At 30.4% G+C, this 20,013-nt stretch overlaps 1 protein-coding gene across 2 annotated transcripts; it reads left to right on the top strand.

The window, feature by feature from the left end:
- The first annotated feature begins 223 nt into the window (after positions 1-223).
- Positions 224-7,350, top strand: LOC129303621 (actin-related protein 2/3 complex subunit 1B-like). 2 transcript variants are annotated; one of them, XM_054943050.1, is made up of 15 exons: positions 243-519; positions 1,494-1,579; positions 1,689-1,765; positions 1,924-2,018; positions 2,691-2,760; positions 3,753-3,822; positions 4,207-4,280; positions 4,380-4,422; positions 5,205-5,286; positions 5,824-5,912; positions 6,021-6,106; positions 6,211-6,274; positions 6,454-6,560; positions 6,794-6,849; positions 7,066-7,350. In XM_054943050.1, exons 1-15 carry the CDS (start codon positions 450-452, stop codon positions 7,128-7,130), a joined length of 1,134 nt encoding a protein of 377 aa, XP_054799025.1. In that variant the 5' UTR covers positions 243-449; the 3' UTR covers positions 7,131-7,350. The 2 variants fall into 2 exon arrangements, with proteins under 2 accessions (XP_054799026.1, XP_054799025.1); XM_054943051.1 differs by lacking the exon at positions 6,454-6,560 and having other exon boundaries at positions 224-519.
- The last annotated feature ends 12,663 nt before the right edge of the window (positions 7,351-20,013 follow it).

Below are 20,013 nucleotides of genomic sequence, written 5' to 3'. Positions count from 1 at the left end.
AGACCAGAAGACTATAATAATAAAAACAAATCATTTGATCCTTCTCTAATATACATTCCGTACTTGGATGCTATTTCCCTTAAAAATTATACGAAAAAAATTTATGGGGAGACAAAAATGAGATATTATTATTAGTAATTATAAACAAAAGTAACATAATTTTTAATTCAAAATTAAGTCAATTACAAAAAAGAATGATTAATTAATTTTTTGGACAAAAGCCGAGGATATAGGGATAGCTAAAGTGAAAGCAATTCATCGGTAGGACAAGTGATTGGGCACCAGAACCAGAAGTCACCACGAGACTGGTTCGAATTTCCGGTTTGCTTTCACCTGTTCACACGCCGTTCACAAATTCTCTGCTTTCTTTGTTCTTCCCTCGTCTCTGTTGCTTACAGATCCCATACATTCATTCTCTTTCCTTCCAATTTCTGGCACTTTGGGCAACAATGGCGGCGATCGTGGTCCAACAATTAGCTCACTGTATCACTTGCCATGCTTGGAGCCCTGACAAATCCAGTAATATAACGCTCCCATCACCTTTTTCGGTTTCGATTTCCCTGTTTGAGTGCTGAAAAAATGTGCCTGTTGGGCTGTTTTGTGATTATGATTTTCAAGATATGGAACTGCATTTATTTGTTCTGATAGTTTTGGAAAAGTTACTTTTGGATGAATAGATGTGGTTGTTTCAGTGGAAGGTTTTGTTCCCAGGTTATTCCCCCTTTGATCTGTTGGAGTCGACTTCAAGTTAAAATTGCAATTTTCTTCTATTATATATGCAGTTTGGATTTAGATTCCTAAGATATAGAAATAACTTGCGAGGTACTTCGCTTTGCCTTCTTTGCAGAGATATGCAGTTTGGGTTAAACGTTGTTAACCTTACTTCTTTTCTTGCAATCTTTTGGTCAATTTGAGTAGGCAACTGTTGGTCCTCTGGTGGCTATTCCAATTTGTTAGTGAATCTTATTTGAACATTTTACACAGCGATGCTGGATTAATGCAGGAACTTGCTAGCTAAAAGCTTATAGAATTAGAATATTTCAAGCTGTGTCTATATTATCATGGGAAGGGAAATTGTAATCTGCGTTGTATCTTGACTTTTCTTTAGTAGACATTAGGCATCCAAATCGCATGATAAGATGGGAGGGTACTAATAACATTTTATGGATGTTTATTTGACAAACAGAAAAACTATCATGAGAAGAGAGAATAATGCAAAACAAGAGAAATGACTAGAGGAGAGATCATCCCTGACTAAAAGAAAAAAGGAGAGATAAAAATGGGACTCTTTAATAATCAAACAGTAAGGAGTTCAATACAAAACAATGCAGAACTTACGGGTATGCTTGGACATTTACCAGAGATGTTTAAAATGGCAAAGGAGACACTTTTGATGAGTTTAATAGGCCATGGTCATTTGTCGTTAGGGAATGTGATTGCAGCTTTTTGAATATTTGAGTGGTCATAAAATATTTTTATATTTTATTTTATAGTGGTTGCATTTTGTCCCAATAATAATGAAGTGCACATCTACAAATTGTTTGAAGACAAATGGGAAAAGGTGCATACCCTTCAAAAGGTACTATGGTTTTTAGCTTTTCTTATCCTCAATTGCAATGAATTCAAAGCAATTTCACTGGATATGTTTATCCTTAATTTCGAAGTAATTTCATGGATTCTTTTCACAGCATGACCAAATAATTTCTGGGATTGACTGGAGTACAAGAACAAACAGAATAGTGACTGCATCGCATGATCGGAATTCGTGAGTGCCCATATGGTTTAAGTTTGAAACATTGGATAATCTATACCTGGTTAATATTATAATGTAAAGAAGCTTAAGCTTTGAGCTGGTTTTAGCTATTTTTCTTTTAAATTTGCTCACATTTTGATCACATGCTAAAATAAAATCAATATCTATAGATATGTCTGGAACCTTGAAGGATCAGAATGGGTGCCAACTCTTGTCATCCTCAGGCTAAACCGTGCTGCTCTATGTGTTCAGTGGAGTCCGAAAGGTAGGAAGCAAGTTGCATGTTATTTGGAAGATGTAGTTGTTACCATGAACTGTCTCTAGTAAGCCTGATGCTTTGTTGCCAAAAGAGATCTGGCTGTCTCAAAACCTTTTCTAAATTATTTAATTTGAGTTGAAATAACTGCCTCTTTAGCTAAGTGATAAGCAAAGTGAGAACGCTATGTTTTTAGAGACATATCTACATTACCGATTATTTGTTATATGAAAAATTTAATAATAACTATTGTCTTATATTATTTTTTTTAAAAGGTCTAATTGCTATTATTTTTGTTATTATTGTATTTAACTTATTTCTCGGTGCTCTTATAGTGCCACAGATTTTACTGTGGTGACTGCAATTTTCTTGCCTTTTGTGTGTCTATCTCTGTGCTTATGGTTTTATATTCCTCAAAGATATGCATTTATTTATGTGATGAAACTTTTTGCATGGTTTTTTTGTTTGCCATGAATTTGTAGGCATGACTTAATTGTAATTTTAACTATTGTTATTTATATTTTTGTATACAGTGCCATTTCATATTATTTAACTAGATGTTTATGTAATTTTTGATAATATTTGGTCAATTATTTTTAATATCAAAAGAAACTGTTAATCAAGGACTTCCTTTATTGGAAATTCATAATTTAGTACATTTACTAAATTCTGTACTGGCAGAAAACAAGTTTGCGGTTGGTAGTGGGGCCAAAACTGTTTGTGTATGCTACTATGAACAGGAGAACAACTGGTAAGTTACTACCCCCCTCTCTCTGGTGCTTTATTTTGATGTTAATTCACATGCTAGTTCGTATATCAGATAGCTGTGGTTCGTTGAGTTTGCTTGACTTTGTTTATTTAAAAAACTGATGATATACTGATACTCATTGGCTTTTTTGACTAAATTATGTATACATGGGTAATATCATTTATTCGTATATTTTTCATGGGATGGCTACTTTACATGTGCTTTATTTCATCAAGTTCTAGCTAGATCCACTTGGATCTGCTAAGACCATATTTTGAGAAACTCTCAAGGATTTTATTTATTAGAAGTTTTCTTTTATGACAAACCATTACAGTATGATTCTATATGAATCAAGATGGACTGATCAGTACAATATTGCTTTATACGTTATGTTGTAACATTGGAAAGAAAGAAAATTACAAGACAGGAAAATAAACAGTCTCCTAAAAGAGAATGAAGCAAAACAGACACAAGAAAGAATGAAACAGAACAGAACCCAATTCTTATTAATAATAGATTCTCCTTTCACGGTGGGACAAAAGAATATGAAGGAAAATTTGTATTTTTACTTTATGAGGGTGGGATGGATAAAACTTGAGTAGGTCTGTATCTGTTGATTCAAGGTGGCTAGCTTTCATGTTTTTCTTATTCCTACGAATTGTGAGCTCTTGCAGTTTATCTTAGACTTCAAAGCTAGTTGGCTAGTTGGCTAATTATTTTAGTTAACTATCATGTCGGACCTTGAAAAGTTGAAGGATTCAAATGACATCAATTTATTCTCAATTTTGTCCCAAGACAGGAATAAATTGATCCATTTTTTAAAACATTGGGATTCAATTGGTGTGGTAGTATCTTTCAAGGTCCAACATGGTAGTTTCCTCCCCTCGTTCTTGTTTATATTTCCTGGTGTAATGCAAGATTTGTTATTATTTCCAGGAAGCTGCTTGAAAACTAAATTTGTTCTTCATTTGATAAAAATTTGCATCTTCTTGCAGGTGGGTCAGTAAACTTATCCGGAAAAAACATGAATCTTCAGTGACGAGCATTTCTTGGCATCCCAATAATGTTAGAATTCTGCCCATTTCTCATTTATATAAAAGTTTACATGCATAGTAAATGTTACTGGTAAATTGTTGCTTTTCATGCTCTTGTAAGCTAAGTCAGTTATTGAGATGTACTCTCTTGGTATCTCTCTACAACCTTAATCTTATGAGTAAGTTTGTTTTATATCTTGGAAAGATTCTGATGGAAATGAGGGGTGTGTTGAGTTCCATGAGAGTCACTTTTATTTAACTTGCTGAATATAATGTAATGCACTATTAATTCTCCATAACTGCAAGATTAAAATAGATTGAAGAATTACTAGATAAGCTGCGACATTATGAGTTAACTGCTGCTGATGATAAGAAAATTTTGATTATTCATCATAATTTCATCTCTTGTTTGCAGATTCTGCTTGCAACAACATCTACAGATGGAAAATGCCGAGTATTCTCCACCTTAATAAAAGGTGTAGATGCAAAGTATGTTAAATGGAACTCTGGGCATGGTTGGTTAGCTTTCTATGTTTCCCTTTGATGTTTATTACATATTGTTTGACTCTGTTTGATGAATTATGACAGGGATTCAAAAGGGGGCACTTCATCAGATTCAAAGTTTGGAGAGGTTCATTATCAAGTCTTGCGGTGGAATTTATATATATTTCAATGGATACATGTTCAATTGCATCTTTTGGTGGATTAACACTAACATCACAAGATCTTTTAAGCTGAAATCAGCAAAAGATTATTTTATTTCAACTCTGGCTATGGTACTATGAGGGAAGGGATAGTTGATTGAAATCATGGAAAATGAGACAAATTATATATACAATGTCTATTCACTGCTGCCATTATTGAATGGTGTTTGTCCCTTTTTATTACTTCTTTGTGGGCACATAAGGACCATTTTCCATCGTTGTCTCTCAATGCCTAACATTCTGAACACTTTAACATAGCCTAAGAAGTCGTTATGCTCTCTACTTGTATCTAAACTATTTTTTATATGTGATAAGGTATTTGATAGTGTACAGTAAAATGTATTTTTTATTCATAGTATTGAAGATTTGGTTTTCTTATATATGTATATATGTGTTTAACACACTCATTGCATAGAAGAATGCTTTTATGGTTTGTATATATAGTCCTCTAAGCAATGTCCTTAAAGGGCTTTATTTTTGGTTAGGCTTTTCAATAAATGGGCTACTATTTGGCTGGCCGGCCCAGCTCACCGAAGTCCATTTGGGCTAGCTAGTGATATATTGGCTCACCCCACCCTTTCATATGACTTGGCCAGCCTGGGCTCGACAGCACAAACTTGTTTTGACAAACGCTGGGGGGGGGGAGCAAAAACTTTTTTCCTTGTGATTGGAGCAGCATGAGTTGATTGATATTGTTCTTATGCAACAGTTAATAATTCAGCTTGATCTCTCATTATCATGGGCATTTGGCGTCAAATGGTCACCAAGTGGCAATACTTTGGCTTATGTAGGTCAGAAAATTCTCTCCTTTTATGGGGTATACTTTGCCTGGCAGAAAGTAACGTTGTCAGCTATATGCCTTTCTGTTTGGTCGTCGTCTATTTTCTTTTCTTTTCTTTTCTTTTCTTGTTGAAGTTGTTTGTATGATAGAAAACATTTATTATGGTTTAGTTAGCTTCATTATGTAATGAATTTCTAAGGCTTCCTAGGTATACAAAGATTTTATCCATGTATTTCGACCTATTACCTTTTCTAAAAGAAGGTTGGGATGGACGATTCTTTTCATCAAATTCATGTGAGTTTTGAACTTAAAGAACAATTCATGGGTACCATTGGTGCTTTGCCAGAGTTTTATATTAAGTCGACGGGGCAGTTAATATTTTCAGACTGGGTCCTAACATGCAGCATTTATCAAACAAACTGCTTCCCATTGGTCCAGTACACTACTGAATGATTTGCTGTGTGCGTGTACTCACATGTGCACTTGTTCCATTTTATAAGGTCTTTTGGATTTTCATTCTAGCTTATCTGCTTTGTTTATTACGCAGGTCATAATTCTATGATATATTTTGTTGATGATGTTGGCCCTTCTCCTTTGGCCCAAAATGTTGCCTTTCGTGATTTGCCACTCCGTGATGTGGGTCAGCATCCACTCTTTCTAACCTTTCTTAACATCTATTGATTTTATTGACTTTATTCGCTGACGGTTTCTGGAATTGGTGGGTTTTGTATGACATGTTTTTAGGTATTATTTGTCTCTGAAAGAATGGTAATTGGCGTGGGTTTTGATTGTACTCCTATGGTTTTTGCTGCTGATGATAGAGGAATATGGTATTCGATTTTTCTTGGACTTCGTCATTTATAAGAGAAGTTGGCTGTGTTTTATATGCCTCATTTTATTCTTGTTCTTTTTTTCCTATTTTTTTGTCCTTTAGGAGTTTTGTGAGATATCTTGGAGAAAGGAAAGCAATATCATCTGGATCAAAATATGGATCACAGGTAAGCTACATTTTATTATCTGCCTAACCCACCTAGTGAAAGCTATATCTAATCGGATATCTTGATAGAAGGTCATTTGATTTAACTACTTCAGTTCAGCACGGCATGTTTCTCTTATTTTTACTAACTCTAGTTTTGGTTTCCCCTACTTCTATGTCTATGTTTTGTCTTTCTATTAGTTCTCTGAAGCATTTGGGAAATTTTATGGCCAATCAAAGCATGGAATGAACAACGACTCTGTTGAGAGTTCAAAAATACGTGGAGGCGTTCATGAGAACTGTATAAAGTATTTATCTCATCTCTATCATGACGTACTCATCTTCCCAAACGTGTTTGATGATATTATATAAGTTCTTTCTTAGTTTCACTTCTTTTTCGATCCAAAATGTGGTAATTTGCATTTCACTTGTCCATTATTATTAAGACTATCTATTGGGCTAAGCGGAATTTGAACAACCGAATCCATTTTTAAAACTATTATGAATTCAGTGTATCACCAGTGTCTCTTTCGGACTGTAGTTGTATCATGCCACTTGGAGAGCGTGGAACATTTATCAGGCGTTTCAGCACATCAGGTCAGTCAAACTAATCGCTTGTTTGTTATATGGAAAAATACTTTCTGGAAAGGAAAAGGGAAATGTATCTAGAAAGTAAATGAGATAAAAACATTCTGTTTCCTTTCTAGAAATCATGTTCCCGTATACCAAACGTTTGATGATTTTCGTACAGTTATATCTTTGCCTGTTTAAGCATTGTCTCTTTCTTCTAATGCCTAATCCTTACAACTGTAGGCTTGGATGGAAGAGTGGTAATTTGGGATTTGGAGAACCAGCAAGATTTATTAGACTGCTTGTAAGCTTATGAAGGATGAATGGAGCATTACTTTGTATATGAATTTGGCAGAGAGCAAAAAAACCTGTCTCTACCCGAAAGGCTTTAGCAGGCTTGAGTCCTCAGATTTATTTGCACATGAATCTGTGCCTTATAAGATATTATTTCATTTTCCTTTGGCTTTGTTGTACTCTGGCTAGTGATTTACAAGGAAGAAAATGGCATGAGATATTCTGGTCGAGAAACTTTTGGGTATTATATTCATGGGAGAATTTTCAGTGTTTTGAAACTCAAACCGAGCGTTGAATTGAAAAGAGCAATAAGTCGCGGTTTTCATAATTTAACCAGTTAGACTGACGGTCAAATTGGTGATATAAAAATTAAATAAAAAATAATATTTATATAATATTTATATATATAAATATATAAATAAAACATTAATTTGTTTATGGTGCTTGGAATCTTAATGTTGAAAGCTAGATGTTTAGATCGTTACAGATGGAGATAGAGGCATGTTGGTGCAAATTTGTGATCTTGAAGGAAAATATTGAAGTTGGAGGCACATTGTTATGTCATGACTTATGAGTTTTTGATCTCAATATTAAAGGTTGGATTGTTAGAGTTGAAGGCAAATGTTGGAGGAAAAATCAGAGATTGAGCTTAGATTATGGAGGGGAAATCAAAAATTAGAAAAAAGAAGATGAAAGAGAATTAGAGATTAAATAAAAGAAATTGCCAATTTGAGAAACTAAGCCTAAACTTTTTTTATTATTTTTTTTGGCTTTGAATCGGGTTGACTTGCTCTAATTTTTGAGTCAAAACTGGTTCTTTTAAGAACGGCTGGGTCAACTTAGTTCAAATGCTAAGCTGGTTCAACTAGTTAGATCAAATTGTTTTGTTTAGTGGGTGACAATCAGATTGGTTGGGCTTCGATCCAATTTGGGTTTTACATCATTGAGAATTTCATCTAAGAATCATGGATATGACATATTTTCAAATTAGGCTTAAAATATTTTGAAATTTCATTACAAGATGGTGGGCATGAATTGAAATAAAATGATAAGATAAAATGACCAAAATACCCTATAGTATGTTGCAGCGTTACAAGTAATCCTAAAAAATTAACAAGTAAAGCATTTAACAAGTAATATAATTGATTAATAATAAAGTTTATGTGGCGATTTAAATCTATAACTTGTTAAATTATTATCTTAATTTATAAAATTAAGTACATTACTGGTTAAAAGTTCTAGTTGTTAATTCTTTGGTGTCTCTTGTTGTGTGCGGTACATTGTAGCTAATATAATTACTAATCTTTAAAAAGATTTGTTAATTCTTTAAGTTTTCTATAATTATACTTGTAAAGTTCATATAACGAGTTAAATATATTATTTGTTAACTGGTTAGCATAACTTGTAAAATCAGTTACATTATTTATTAAAAATCATAATTGTTAGCTTTCTTATGTTATTTGTTTTGGTACAACATATTAAAATACGTATATTTTGGTCTTTTTATTTTACAATTTTATTTAAATTCAAGCCTAAAATCTTATAGTCAAATTTTAGATAGTGTTAGGTCTGATTTAAAGGTACGTCACATTTAAGATCCTTAGGACTCTCGACAGTAATGAACACTGCCACATCAAACTCAAAGGGACACAGTATAAAGTATGTTAAGACGCTGTGGCGTCATGTTATATAAACAATGGTACATTAGGAACACTCCAGCAAGGCAGAAATAATATTATATCTTCTGGCTTGAAGTTAATTTTTAGACTTGTCACTAGTTATGAAACATGTAAATATGTAATAAAATATTTATTTGAGAAATTTGAATATAGATAATAGTTTGAAAATAGTTTTTCTTTTAAATACTCTATCAATGGTTTAATGGACTCTTCAAAAAAGCTGAATTCAAAAACTAAAAGTTAATTAAAAATCAAATAAATAAATTTAAAATTTAAACATTAAAAATTAAAGCTAAATAATATAATTTAAACAACAATTTTTCCAAAAAATTAAAAAAACAGTTTGGCGAAGGAGGTGGAAAAGAATAAAAGAGAAATGAGTTGAGATATGATCAGATTTTATAAGATGCACATGCATCGCGTTTTTTTTTCCCCTAAAACCAAGAATGGAAGAATTATTCCCTCAGTGTCAAATTATAAAATACTTTTAAAAAAAATTTAACATCCTAAAATATAAAACACTTTAAAAAGATTAAAGTTTCATTAAATAAATTAATTCTAATATTAAGCTTCCTTTTTTTATAATTAATTTTCATCCCTTTTTTAATATATTAAATGATGGGCATATTTAAAAGTTTATATTTTTTTTTTTTAAAAAATAAAATTATTAAGTATATTTAATGAGATTTATTAATATATAAAATTTTATTTAAAACTGTCATGTAATTTATAATGGAAGGAGTATATCATTAACAAAAGACGCAGAGTCTTATGCACGGCGAAAATAAAAGCCAAGCTGAGAGGCAAAGGCCTTCCAACAAACAAAAACAAAAAAGCAATGACAGCTTAGCCAATTCCTTCTCTGTTCCTATTGGTCACTAGTTGCTAGAGCTAGAAAAATAGACTGAACCCGTCAGACCTACCTCGTTTAAGCCCGTATAATAGGAGGGTTGGGCTTGCAATTAGGACCCCTCAAATGATAAACAATCTCAAATGGGCTAGCTGGTTTAGATCTTAATTTAAATATGCTATTCCTAACAGGCTAAAGGCCAGCTCGTTTGAGCCCATGTAACTTTTTTTTTTTCCAATCAGCACATGTAGGCTGCAGGTAGCATGCCTTACGTGGATTGGTCTAAATCTCGCCTAGGCTGGAATTGTGTAAGTTGGAGGCTTGGAGCCCATATCTGCTAAAGGAGGGAATTGATAAAAAAAGCTAACCCTAAATCCTAATTCAATCTTCACATCATGTTTAGGTTCAATCATTCACTCTTAATCACTCTTCACTCTTCAGAAACACAAGCTGGAGCCTGGAGCTAATGAGAGCCGACGTCGAGACCCAAAAATCATGTGGACGAGGTTCAGATTGAGAGTCATCTCTAGTTAAAATAAAACCCAAAACTCACACGAACCCACTATCGAGAGTCAGATCTTCCTCAACGACGATGAAGGTTGTGTCTCTTTGACGCTCAACCCGATGGCCCCGAGTCTGTGAGTGTTCACGAAGCATTCTCCCCTTTTGATTGGGCGTTCTATTCATGAAGTCCTCATTCTTTTGCTTGGGTGTTATGTTCATAAAGCAATCTGTGAGTGTTCATGAAGCATAGGTTTGATCTCCTCTTTGGGTGTTCTGTTCTAGCTTTGATTTGTGAGTAATTTATTCTTTCTACTTTGATGCAATGCAATAGGCAGACATCATTATAAATTTATAATGTTTACCTCACAACCACACAAGAGTAAGAGCAAGGCAACCAATGTCTCTAGCAATGACTTAGCCAAGTGTGATGATGGAATGTTGGTTAAGAGTGGTATGGTCCTTACTTCAGTTACCGGTAGTGGCAATCTTGTTGGAAAAGATAAAGGAAAAATACTTGCTAGTATAGTTCAAGAGGCAAGGGACGTGCACGTGGATGATGAACTAAAAACTAAAAAGTCTAGAAGTAAGTCATGTTCTTCTATTCAAGAGACTGATGAATCTAAGTTTAAAAAAGCTAGAACTTTGATGTTTGGAAGTATTTTATTAGAATTGATGTTAATGGAAAACTAAAAACAAGGTAATGGCTGTCAAACTTTATTAGTATTAGGTGGGGCTAATGGTACTTCATATTTAAATATGCATGTTAGATCTTGCAAAGTGCTGGACAAAGTTCATGATATTGGAGTGATTTTATTGGATAAAGAAGGCAATATTAGGTGTCAAAAAATTAATAATATGTGAATTTGGAGGATAACAACTATGGCCATAATTGAACAACATCTTCCTTATTCCTTTATTGAGTATGAGTAGATCAAAGAACTATTTTTGACATTGAATCTTGATGTTAGGCTCTTTACTAGAAAAATTGTTGTTGCTGATGTTGTAAAATTCTTCCTTCAACAAAAAGAAAATTTGAAACAAAAGTTGAAGAGAAGTAATAATAGAATTTGTTTGACATCTAATTGTTGGACATCTGTGACTTCTGAAGGGTATATTTGTTTGACAGCCCATTTTGTGGATGAAAGGTGGAAACTATGTAGTAAAATAATTTCATTTTGTAAAATGGAACTTCCACATTCTGGGATAAAGTGCATAAATATTTGATTGATTGGGAGATTGAGAACAAAAAATTCTCGATTACTTTAGACAATGCATCTGCAAATGATTATATGCAGGACATATTAAAAGAGAGGATAAGTCTGCAAGATGATTTCAAATTAGTAAGTAATAGAGAATTTTCTGTGTGAGGTGTTGTGCTCATATCCTAAACTTGATAGTTCAGGTGGGTTTGAAAGTTACAAGTTCTACTTTACATAAGATTAGAGAAAGTATTAAATTTGTGAAAACATCAAAGCCAAGGTCGATTCTTTTTAAACAATGTGTTGAGCAAGTTGGCAACATTAACACCTCAATGGGCTTGCAGTTAGATGTGCCCACTAGATGAAACTCTACTTACACGATACTTGAGACTGGAATTAATATTATCATGCTTTTGCACACATGGCTGTAAATGATACAAATTACAAGTTTAACCTTACACATTATAAGTGGGCTAGAGTTGATGTAATGCGCACCTTCTTACGGCCATTTGAGAAGATTGCAAGATTAATTTTTGGGTGATCATATCCTACTTCAAACTCTTATTTTATGCAAATTTTCAAAATTGAGATGTTGCTTGATGCAAATATAAAAAGCCCCGATCTTGTGATTCAAGAGATGGCTAGGAAAATGAAATAAAAGTTTGACAAGTATTGGAATGAGTACAATGTCATTCTTACACTTGCAGTAGTTTTTGATCCAAGATGAAAATTTAATATAATACAATATTGCTATACGAAGATTAACCCTATCACTTGTTGGAAATTGTGCCCTAGGGCCAATCATTATACTATGCATATTATTATTTAATGAATTTTTCTTTTGTTATCATAACAATTGCATGTTCAATATGATAACTATATCCTTAAACAAATTATAGTGATTGTCCTAAATGTCCCTGGTCGGTCATCTTTGAGGGATCATAGATGAAACAAGACTTGTATGACTTTGATTAATTATAGAGATACAAATTAAAGTTATAGGCACTTGAAAGAGTACAAGGTGCTGGACCGACCCGTTATGAGAAAGCTACATGGTACAAGTTATAAGCTTATATCATATGTAACTATATCACTAAGCACTTTGACTTGAGATATTATAGATTCCTACATGATGACCACTGAACTTTGACCTAGTCAAAAGTTACCTTTGATCGGATGATCATAAAGGCTATGATTGAGTTTAGTGATATTCATATAGAGGAATATGAGTAATTAAGATAGAATTTGTCCCTTTCATTAAGTGAGAGATATTACTAGGCCCCTTGATAAGTAAGACTGAGAAAATGTATGGACATACTATAATGAAAAGGGTTTTTCATTGCTATTGTCAGTCTACTTAAAAATTGAGAAAGTAACGGTCAGGTAAAGGAGAATGATAATTTCATGTCTCGTACTTGACCGAAATATCGCGTGACAAAAGGGATGTGATATGGTTACATGATATATTACATTGGATCATCGATCCCTATGTGGATTGGGTAGTTACAATGTTTTGCTAAAGGCCATTTGTGACTTGTGGAATAATAGTATAATTAGCCTACTACCAATTTCATATGGGCTTACAAGGTCGCATACAAGAACAGCCCAACTTGAGCTATAATGTCCAAGTTCGTTGAATCTAGAATATGTCTAGATTCAATGAATGTAATATAGGGTGAATGAATTATATATATATATATTTAAATATTTATTTGATAAATATATATATATTTATATGAAATATAAAATATAAAATATAATTATATATATGTGTGTGTGTGTGTGTATATTTTGAAATATATATATATATATATATATCCATATATGTATATTTTTTTATTTGGTAGAAATTATACTTCATAATCTTATGTTTTCTTTTGAAATTTTTCATCTCTTCTACTGTAAGGTTTAGTTACTCTTACTCCCCATGCTTGGTGTTTACAAGGTGTTGTTAATATTATTGCTTTTTCAAACATATGTAAAGGATAATATTGTTCAATAAAATCTATTCCTAATATTACATCACATGAATTATCATTATATTGATTTAATTTTCTTATTTTTAATTTATATTCTCCTACCTGTATCATAATTTCTCTTGCTTCTAGTTCAATACAATTAATTTCTTGTCCTACTCCTTACATTCTTAATATTTTATTTTTCTTTTTCTATAATTCATCTGGTAATACATTTGCTTTTACTACTGAGATATTTGCTCCTGTATCAACTAAAGCATGATATTTTCTAGATCTATATTTTTGATAATTAAATTTTATCAATATGTAATATAATTTTGTCATATCAATTTTATTTTTCGATAACTATTATTTGATGATTAATGTTTATCATAATCCTTTTTTGTTGTATTTTTCATGGTTTTACTTGTTCTAAGAAATCTATTCCTAGGATTATTTTACATTGATTATTATTATCTTTTATTACCCAAAATTTTACAGTTAACACATCTCTTTCATTTATTCTTATTGTAGATATTGTTCTATCTCCTTCATTTGTTATTTCAAGATTATTATTTGTTAATCCTAATTGTATTGTACTTTTTTGCTCTCTTCGGTCTACTAAAGCCACTACATCTATCCAATTAGCATCTTGTTTTATTTGTATAGCTATAAAATTATTATTTTCTATTGGTGTTGTTGGTCTTATTGATTCTAAATTTGAACTTATAGGTGTCTCAGTTTTATATCTTATCAATAATCTTTCTTGTCTAGACATTTCTCTACTTGTGCTGGGTCTTGGTTCAAAACTAAAACTTTTTCTAGTATTAGGTTGATTTATATTTATATTTAAGGTTGGTGTACTTATTTTTAATGTTCTTTCCCCTATATTATCATTAGTTATTAATCTTCTTGAATTATTTTCATTTTCATAATATCCTATTGTATTATTTAATTTTAATCTTAATTGTTCAGGTATTGTTATTTTTATTAGGTCTAATTCTATTTCTTGTAATACAGGCATAAAATGTTCATCAATTATCAATTTACCTTTATTTCTTCTATAAATCTTATGTTCATTTGTAAATATTAATCCTATCATAGCAGTTATACTTATTGTTCTTGATCCTAGTAATAATTTTATTCCTCCTAGTTTATGATATATTAACAAGGTTTTGTTTATATTTTCATCAGCTCTTGAAATACAAAAATTAGTATATACTGTAAATTTTAATTTTTGATATATTAAGTTTCTAGTTAATATTCCTAAAATACTATCTTCAACACTACTAATTATTCTTCCATCAGTTATTAATAATTTTATTAGTGAATTTCTTCCTTCTTGAAAATAAGCTTTTACTAATAATTGTACTCTAGCAATATATATTTCTGTTACTTCATCTTTAAATGATAATTTATTAATTTCAGTATCTATTAAACTTTTCTTATTAATGATATTCTTAATACTCCTTCTGTTAATGTTGATTCTATAAGGTGTTTCTTTTCTAATACTACACATGCATATTTTTCTTGTTTTTTAGTCTTTACAAATTTTCCAACTTTATTCATAAAACTTTCATTTTTTAATTCTTCATGTTTTAAATTTAATTTTGAATCTCTTATTTTTTGAACTATTCCTTCTTCTATACTTACAACTTCTTCATATTCGTCATATTCATTTTGATTACTACTCTCAGGTTCATCTTCTAATCTATTCATCATATACATATAACCTATTTCTTCTTCTTCAGATTCTTTATTTTCAGTTTCACTTTCACTAACTATTTTTAATTTATAAATTTCTGTTTCTGAATTATTTAATTTATTTTCTATTTCAGATAATTCTTCATCATATCCTATTGGCTCTAAATTTTCTTTATATGCTTCTTCCATTATTTTTATATTTTTATATTTTTACTTGGACAGTTAGGTGATATGTGTCCTAATTCTCCACAATTATAACATTTACATTTTTTAGGTTTTTTCTTATAATTTATATTTTTTCTTTTCCTTCTTTTAAAGAATTTTCTTGGTTTATATTTATTATTTTTTTTATAATATTTTTCTTTAGGATATTTTTTGAATTTTATTTTAAATTTTCTTTTCTTCTCTTTTCTTCCATATTTTTCTGTTTTACATCCACATTTATGTCCTTTCATTATTTCTCCACATCTTAATATTGTTGTTGGTTTTATAATATTTCATATTTTTTCAAGCAGTTCTACATTTATCAGCTATATATTTTCTTAAAAATAATTTTCTTCTTCCCATAGTATCTATTTTATTTAACACATTTATTGGACCTTATCTTGTATCATCTATTATTTTATATCCTTCTGAAGTTACTTTATAAGTATCATAATAATCTTCTAATATTGTATATGATATTAATTTTGGTAATTTTTTATAAAATAAGTCTAAATAGAATCTTTCTTCTTTTAAATCTTCTAATCCAGCTTCAATAATATTTTTTATATTCACATATATAAGCATTTAAATATTTTGGTTCTAATGAACATAATTCTATTTCATGCAATATTTTATTGCTTCTTTTTGTTTACTCATTTCATTTATATCCATACTTATTCCTCCAAATTTATTTAATAATGTTTTTATATATTTATCTATTAACATAGCATAATATTCTCTTTTACTATTATAACTTTTATCTAGTCTTCTGAATTTTCTCTATATTCTTGAGATTTTTTATTCCACTAGTTTTTTACATTTCCTAAAAATGTTGCTTTTATTAACATATTTGTAGTGTTTACATCTACATTTTTTTTATTAATGCTATTAATGTTTCTTTTTCCCATTCTTCTATTACTTCAATATTATTTAAATTATAATCTAGATTTAACCATATTCTTGAATTTGATATTTGTTTACTTTCATATTGTGCTAAAGGTGTAGGTGTAAATTCATTATTTTTTGGTATATTAAATGTAGCCTGAAAAGGTATATTATTACATTCTTTTTTATTTTGATTTATAAAATTTATTTCATAATATTGTTCTCTTTCATCTGGTTCCATCATTCTTTCATCTCTATATTCTTCAGATATTCTACTTGATTCTACATTTCTATTATTATAAGATGGATCTTCTAAATTTGGTGCTACAAAATTTTAAGATATTCTATATGGTTGTTGATCATGAATTACTAATTGTGAATTTTACATATTTACAAATCCTTCTTCAAAATTATTATTTATCAAATGTTTATATTCTTGTTTTATTTTCTCTAATTCTTCTTTTTCTTCTATTTCTTCATTTTGTAATAATTTTTTAAATTCTATTTCTAATTCTTCATATTGACTATCTAATTCAGTTTCTATATCATTTATTGTTTGTGTTATATTTATTTTTGTATTATTTTGAGGTTCTGGTTTATTTTTCTTACTAGGTTTATAATTATAATTTCTAACATTATTTCTGCAGCTCTATTTGCACTCTCTAATTCTTCTCCATCTCATTTCATTTTCTCCTCTTAATTCTCTTTCTATTTCTTCTTCTAGTTTTTGTTTTGTTTCTTTATCTTTTTTCTTTGCATAATTTGTTCCATTTTCTTTATCGAATATTTATAATTTTTTTTTTCTATTTGTGCATGTATAAACCATAGATTATTATTCATTATCTCTTGTCCTTTCTTTATTCTTTTTGTTTCTATTCTTGTTTGTCTTATATTTTCTTGCATATCTTGTTTTCTTATTTTTTTCTTCATTTATAGTTTCTTCATCTTCAACTATTCTCATCATATTTATTTGTGACCATTTATCTTTTAATTTATTATGAGGGTTTATTCCTAAATACTCCATTATTCTATAAATATTATGACTTATCATACTCTGTTCAGTTCTTAGTCTTTTGTCTTTATTTTATATACTTTTTGTTCTAAAGGTTTTGCATATTCTTTAAGTCTTTTCATTTTTTCTCTAGGATTTTCTTTTTTTAACATTATTTGTACTTTTCTGGTAACATATTTATTATCTCTTTTCATTAAAAAGATGTTCTAAATCTTTTATATTTTCATTGTTATTAACAAAAAAGTTTTGGATTTCCGCAATGATCCTGTAAGGGAAATTACTAGTTATGTGTTGTTATGGCTACGCCTCCAGTAGGAAATGAAGAAAGGCTGTGCTGTGCTGATCTGAAGGAAGTGGTTCTATAAAAAGTCTATAGCCAGGCTTTTGAGACTGCTGGCTTGTTAATCTCAATATGAAAGAGGACTGAGAACCTTTCATGTTCTGCTATGACACGATGACGAGTTGGCTATGTGTTGCTACAGGGTTTGACCGATACTGATCCGGGTCATAGCAGAACATGAAAGGTTTTCAGTCCTCTTTCATACTGATATGTATATATATATATATATATCAGATATATATATGAGATATATGTATATGATATAGAAAATTAAATATAGATAATATAATATATATATATCTATATATATCATTATATATATATATAATATTAATATATATATATATGTGTGTGTGATATATATTTATATTATAGTATGTTATGCTATGTTAGTTTTAAATTTAATTTTATATAATAGATTAAATTTAATAACTACATGATAAGAGAGAATACCATGTTAGTTTTATAATTTGAATTTCTAAGATACATTTGAATTAGATATGATATTATGGATTAAATTTATGAGATAAATTTAATTAATTTTTATAAGCTTTTAAGTGAAAGATGAAAATCTTTATCTATATACTATATATAATAGGGACGTTCTTATGAAGGATGAGAGAGTTGGAAAAGTTTCTAATAGCAAAAACACTCTGAGAGCCATGAAACACCCCATAGAAAGGAAAATTAACGTTTTTAAAGAAGAACAGACGCTGAGAGTGCTAGCACATTGTTCGAGTTAGAGAGCTGTTTCATGTGGATACTGGTAGAGGGAGCAATCTCCCTTTGTCATCTCCTGAGATCCAATCGTCCGCCAACTTCAAAGAATTAAAAGGGACTACTTCTATTCACCTTGACTGACTTAAACGAGTTCGTTCGGCCCATATCAGGATAAAGACTTTAAATTTTAGTCTTTTACTGCACCTTCCTATCCAACATCACTTGCCATGAGAAGGTTGCTAATATTATGAGCAAGTTAATATTCATGTTTCATGAATATCAAGTCTGGGGACATCTACCAATCTTGGAGTTGGTGGGGCTGCAAGTGGATCAAGTTATAGAGTTCAACAGTCACTACTCATCATTCTTCCTTGGCTTCAAGTACTTCAACATCAACCTCTTTATGATGGATTTGATGTAAGTTTTAAATTCCTTGTCTTTTTAAATTCTTTCACTTTTTCACTAATCTAGTCTTTATTTGATATTTTTTAATCCTTTATAAATACATTATGCAAGATTATCAAGATATTTATGCAATTATGGATCATTCTTCTTTGAATAAGTCTGAACTTAAAAATTATTTAGAGGAACGATTACTTAAGCCTAATAGTTGAAAGAATTGGATGTCTTGAACTGGTAGAGAGTAATCAACATCGACATCCAATTCTTTCAAGGATTATAGCTGATATTCTTAGCATTTCGATCACTATAGTAGCTAGTGAATCAACTTTAGCATCGGTTCACGTGTCCTAACTGAAGTTCCATTCTTCTATTAATGTTTAGGCTACTATTTGTGTTCGTAATTGGTTACATGGTTTTGTGTTTAATGGTAATTTTAATTTATATTTATTTTATTTTTTGCCATACAAACAACATAATAAATAATAACTATAATTGTGTTAGTAGTTTTGTTTATTTTTGTTGCAGATGAAGGTAAAGAAGAAGAAGAAAATATTGATATTTTTGCCCCTGATGAACCAGTTATAAGTGGATCACGATTGAATTTTGTTGAGCTTGATGATAGTGAAGAAGAAGAAGAAGACAATGATGATGCTACCAATGTTTGAGTTATTAAGTATTTATGTGTATTGATTTAAAGATTTTAATGAGACTGTGGTTCTTGATGGTGGATACTAGATAGATTCAGCTGATCTTAGTTTATTGCATGATATCATTTTCATTTGGATTGTGTTTCTAACATCTTGCTCATTTAGATGTTGTTTTGTTTGTTTGGTTATTGCTACTTGTTGTTGAGCTTTTGCAACTTGTTTATTGTGGTTGGTTAGTTTGTTTATTTTAAAAAAAATGAAGAAGAAAAAAGGCTAAAGGGCCTAAAGCCCTCAAGGCCAACCTAAGCCCGTTATGTTTAGGGCAAAGCTTCAGTATTGAGCCCCTCAAAAGAAACTCGAGTTAAATGAGCTGATTTTTTTATGATGCTGAAGCCCATCAAGGGATGGACTAGCCTGTTTTTTTAGCTCTACCAATTGCATTTGATTAGCACTATGGCTCTTGAATCATCAGATAAAATCAAAATCACAAACCTTGTTTACCCAAAAAAAAAAAAAAAAAGAAATCGCAGTGCGTGGGGCTGTGGGAGTTGAAGAATCCAACCGTTCAGGGACCACATCCTTTTAAGGATAAGGCTACCAGAAAATCTTTTCCTTTTCTCTTTTTTTAATTTCTTTCTTCCCCCAACCTATCTCCACTACTTTTAACTAATAACTAATAGAATGTATATTTAACTTTATTTTATAAAATAATTATCATAATATGATATAAAAATAAACAAATTTAATTATTAAATTTTAACCTACGCAGTATTATTAAATTTTTTATTTATTTTAT

Source organism: Prosopis cineraria, unplaced genomic scaffold (assembly GCF_029017545.1).
Source record: "Prosopis cineraria cultivar Desert tree isolate PC_DT_omini unplaced genomic scaffold, ASM2901754v1 PC2, whole genome shotgun sequence".
NCBI lineage: Eukaryota > Viridiplantae > Streptophyta > Magnoliopsida > Fabales > Fabaceae > Prosopis > Prosopis cineraria.
The sequence above is the reverse complement of the archived record's forward strand: the minus strand, read 5'-3'. Positions and strand labels throughout refer to the sequence as shown.

Bases quoted from the DNA above. Each gene is read 5' to 3' on its own strand.
- LOC129303621 (XM_054943050.1), top strand. From the start codon at position 450: ATGGCGGCGATCGTGGTCCAACAATTAGCTCACTGTATCACTTGCCAT. The intron at 520-1,493 runs GTAATATAACGC...TTTATTTTATAG, and splicing joins TTGGAGCCCTGACAAATCCA to TGGTTGCATTTTGTCCCAAT. The intron at 6,850-7,065 runs GTCAGTCAAACT...TTACAACTGTAG, and splicing joins CAGGCGTTTCAGCACATCAG to GCTTGGATGGAAGAGTGGTA.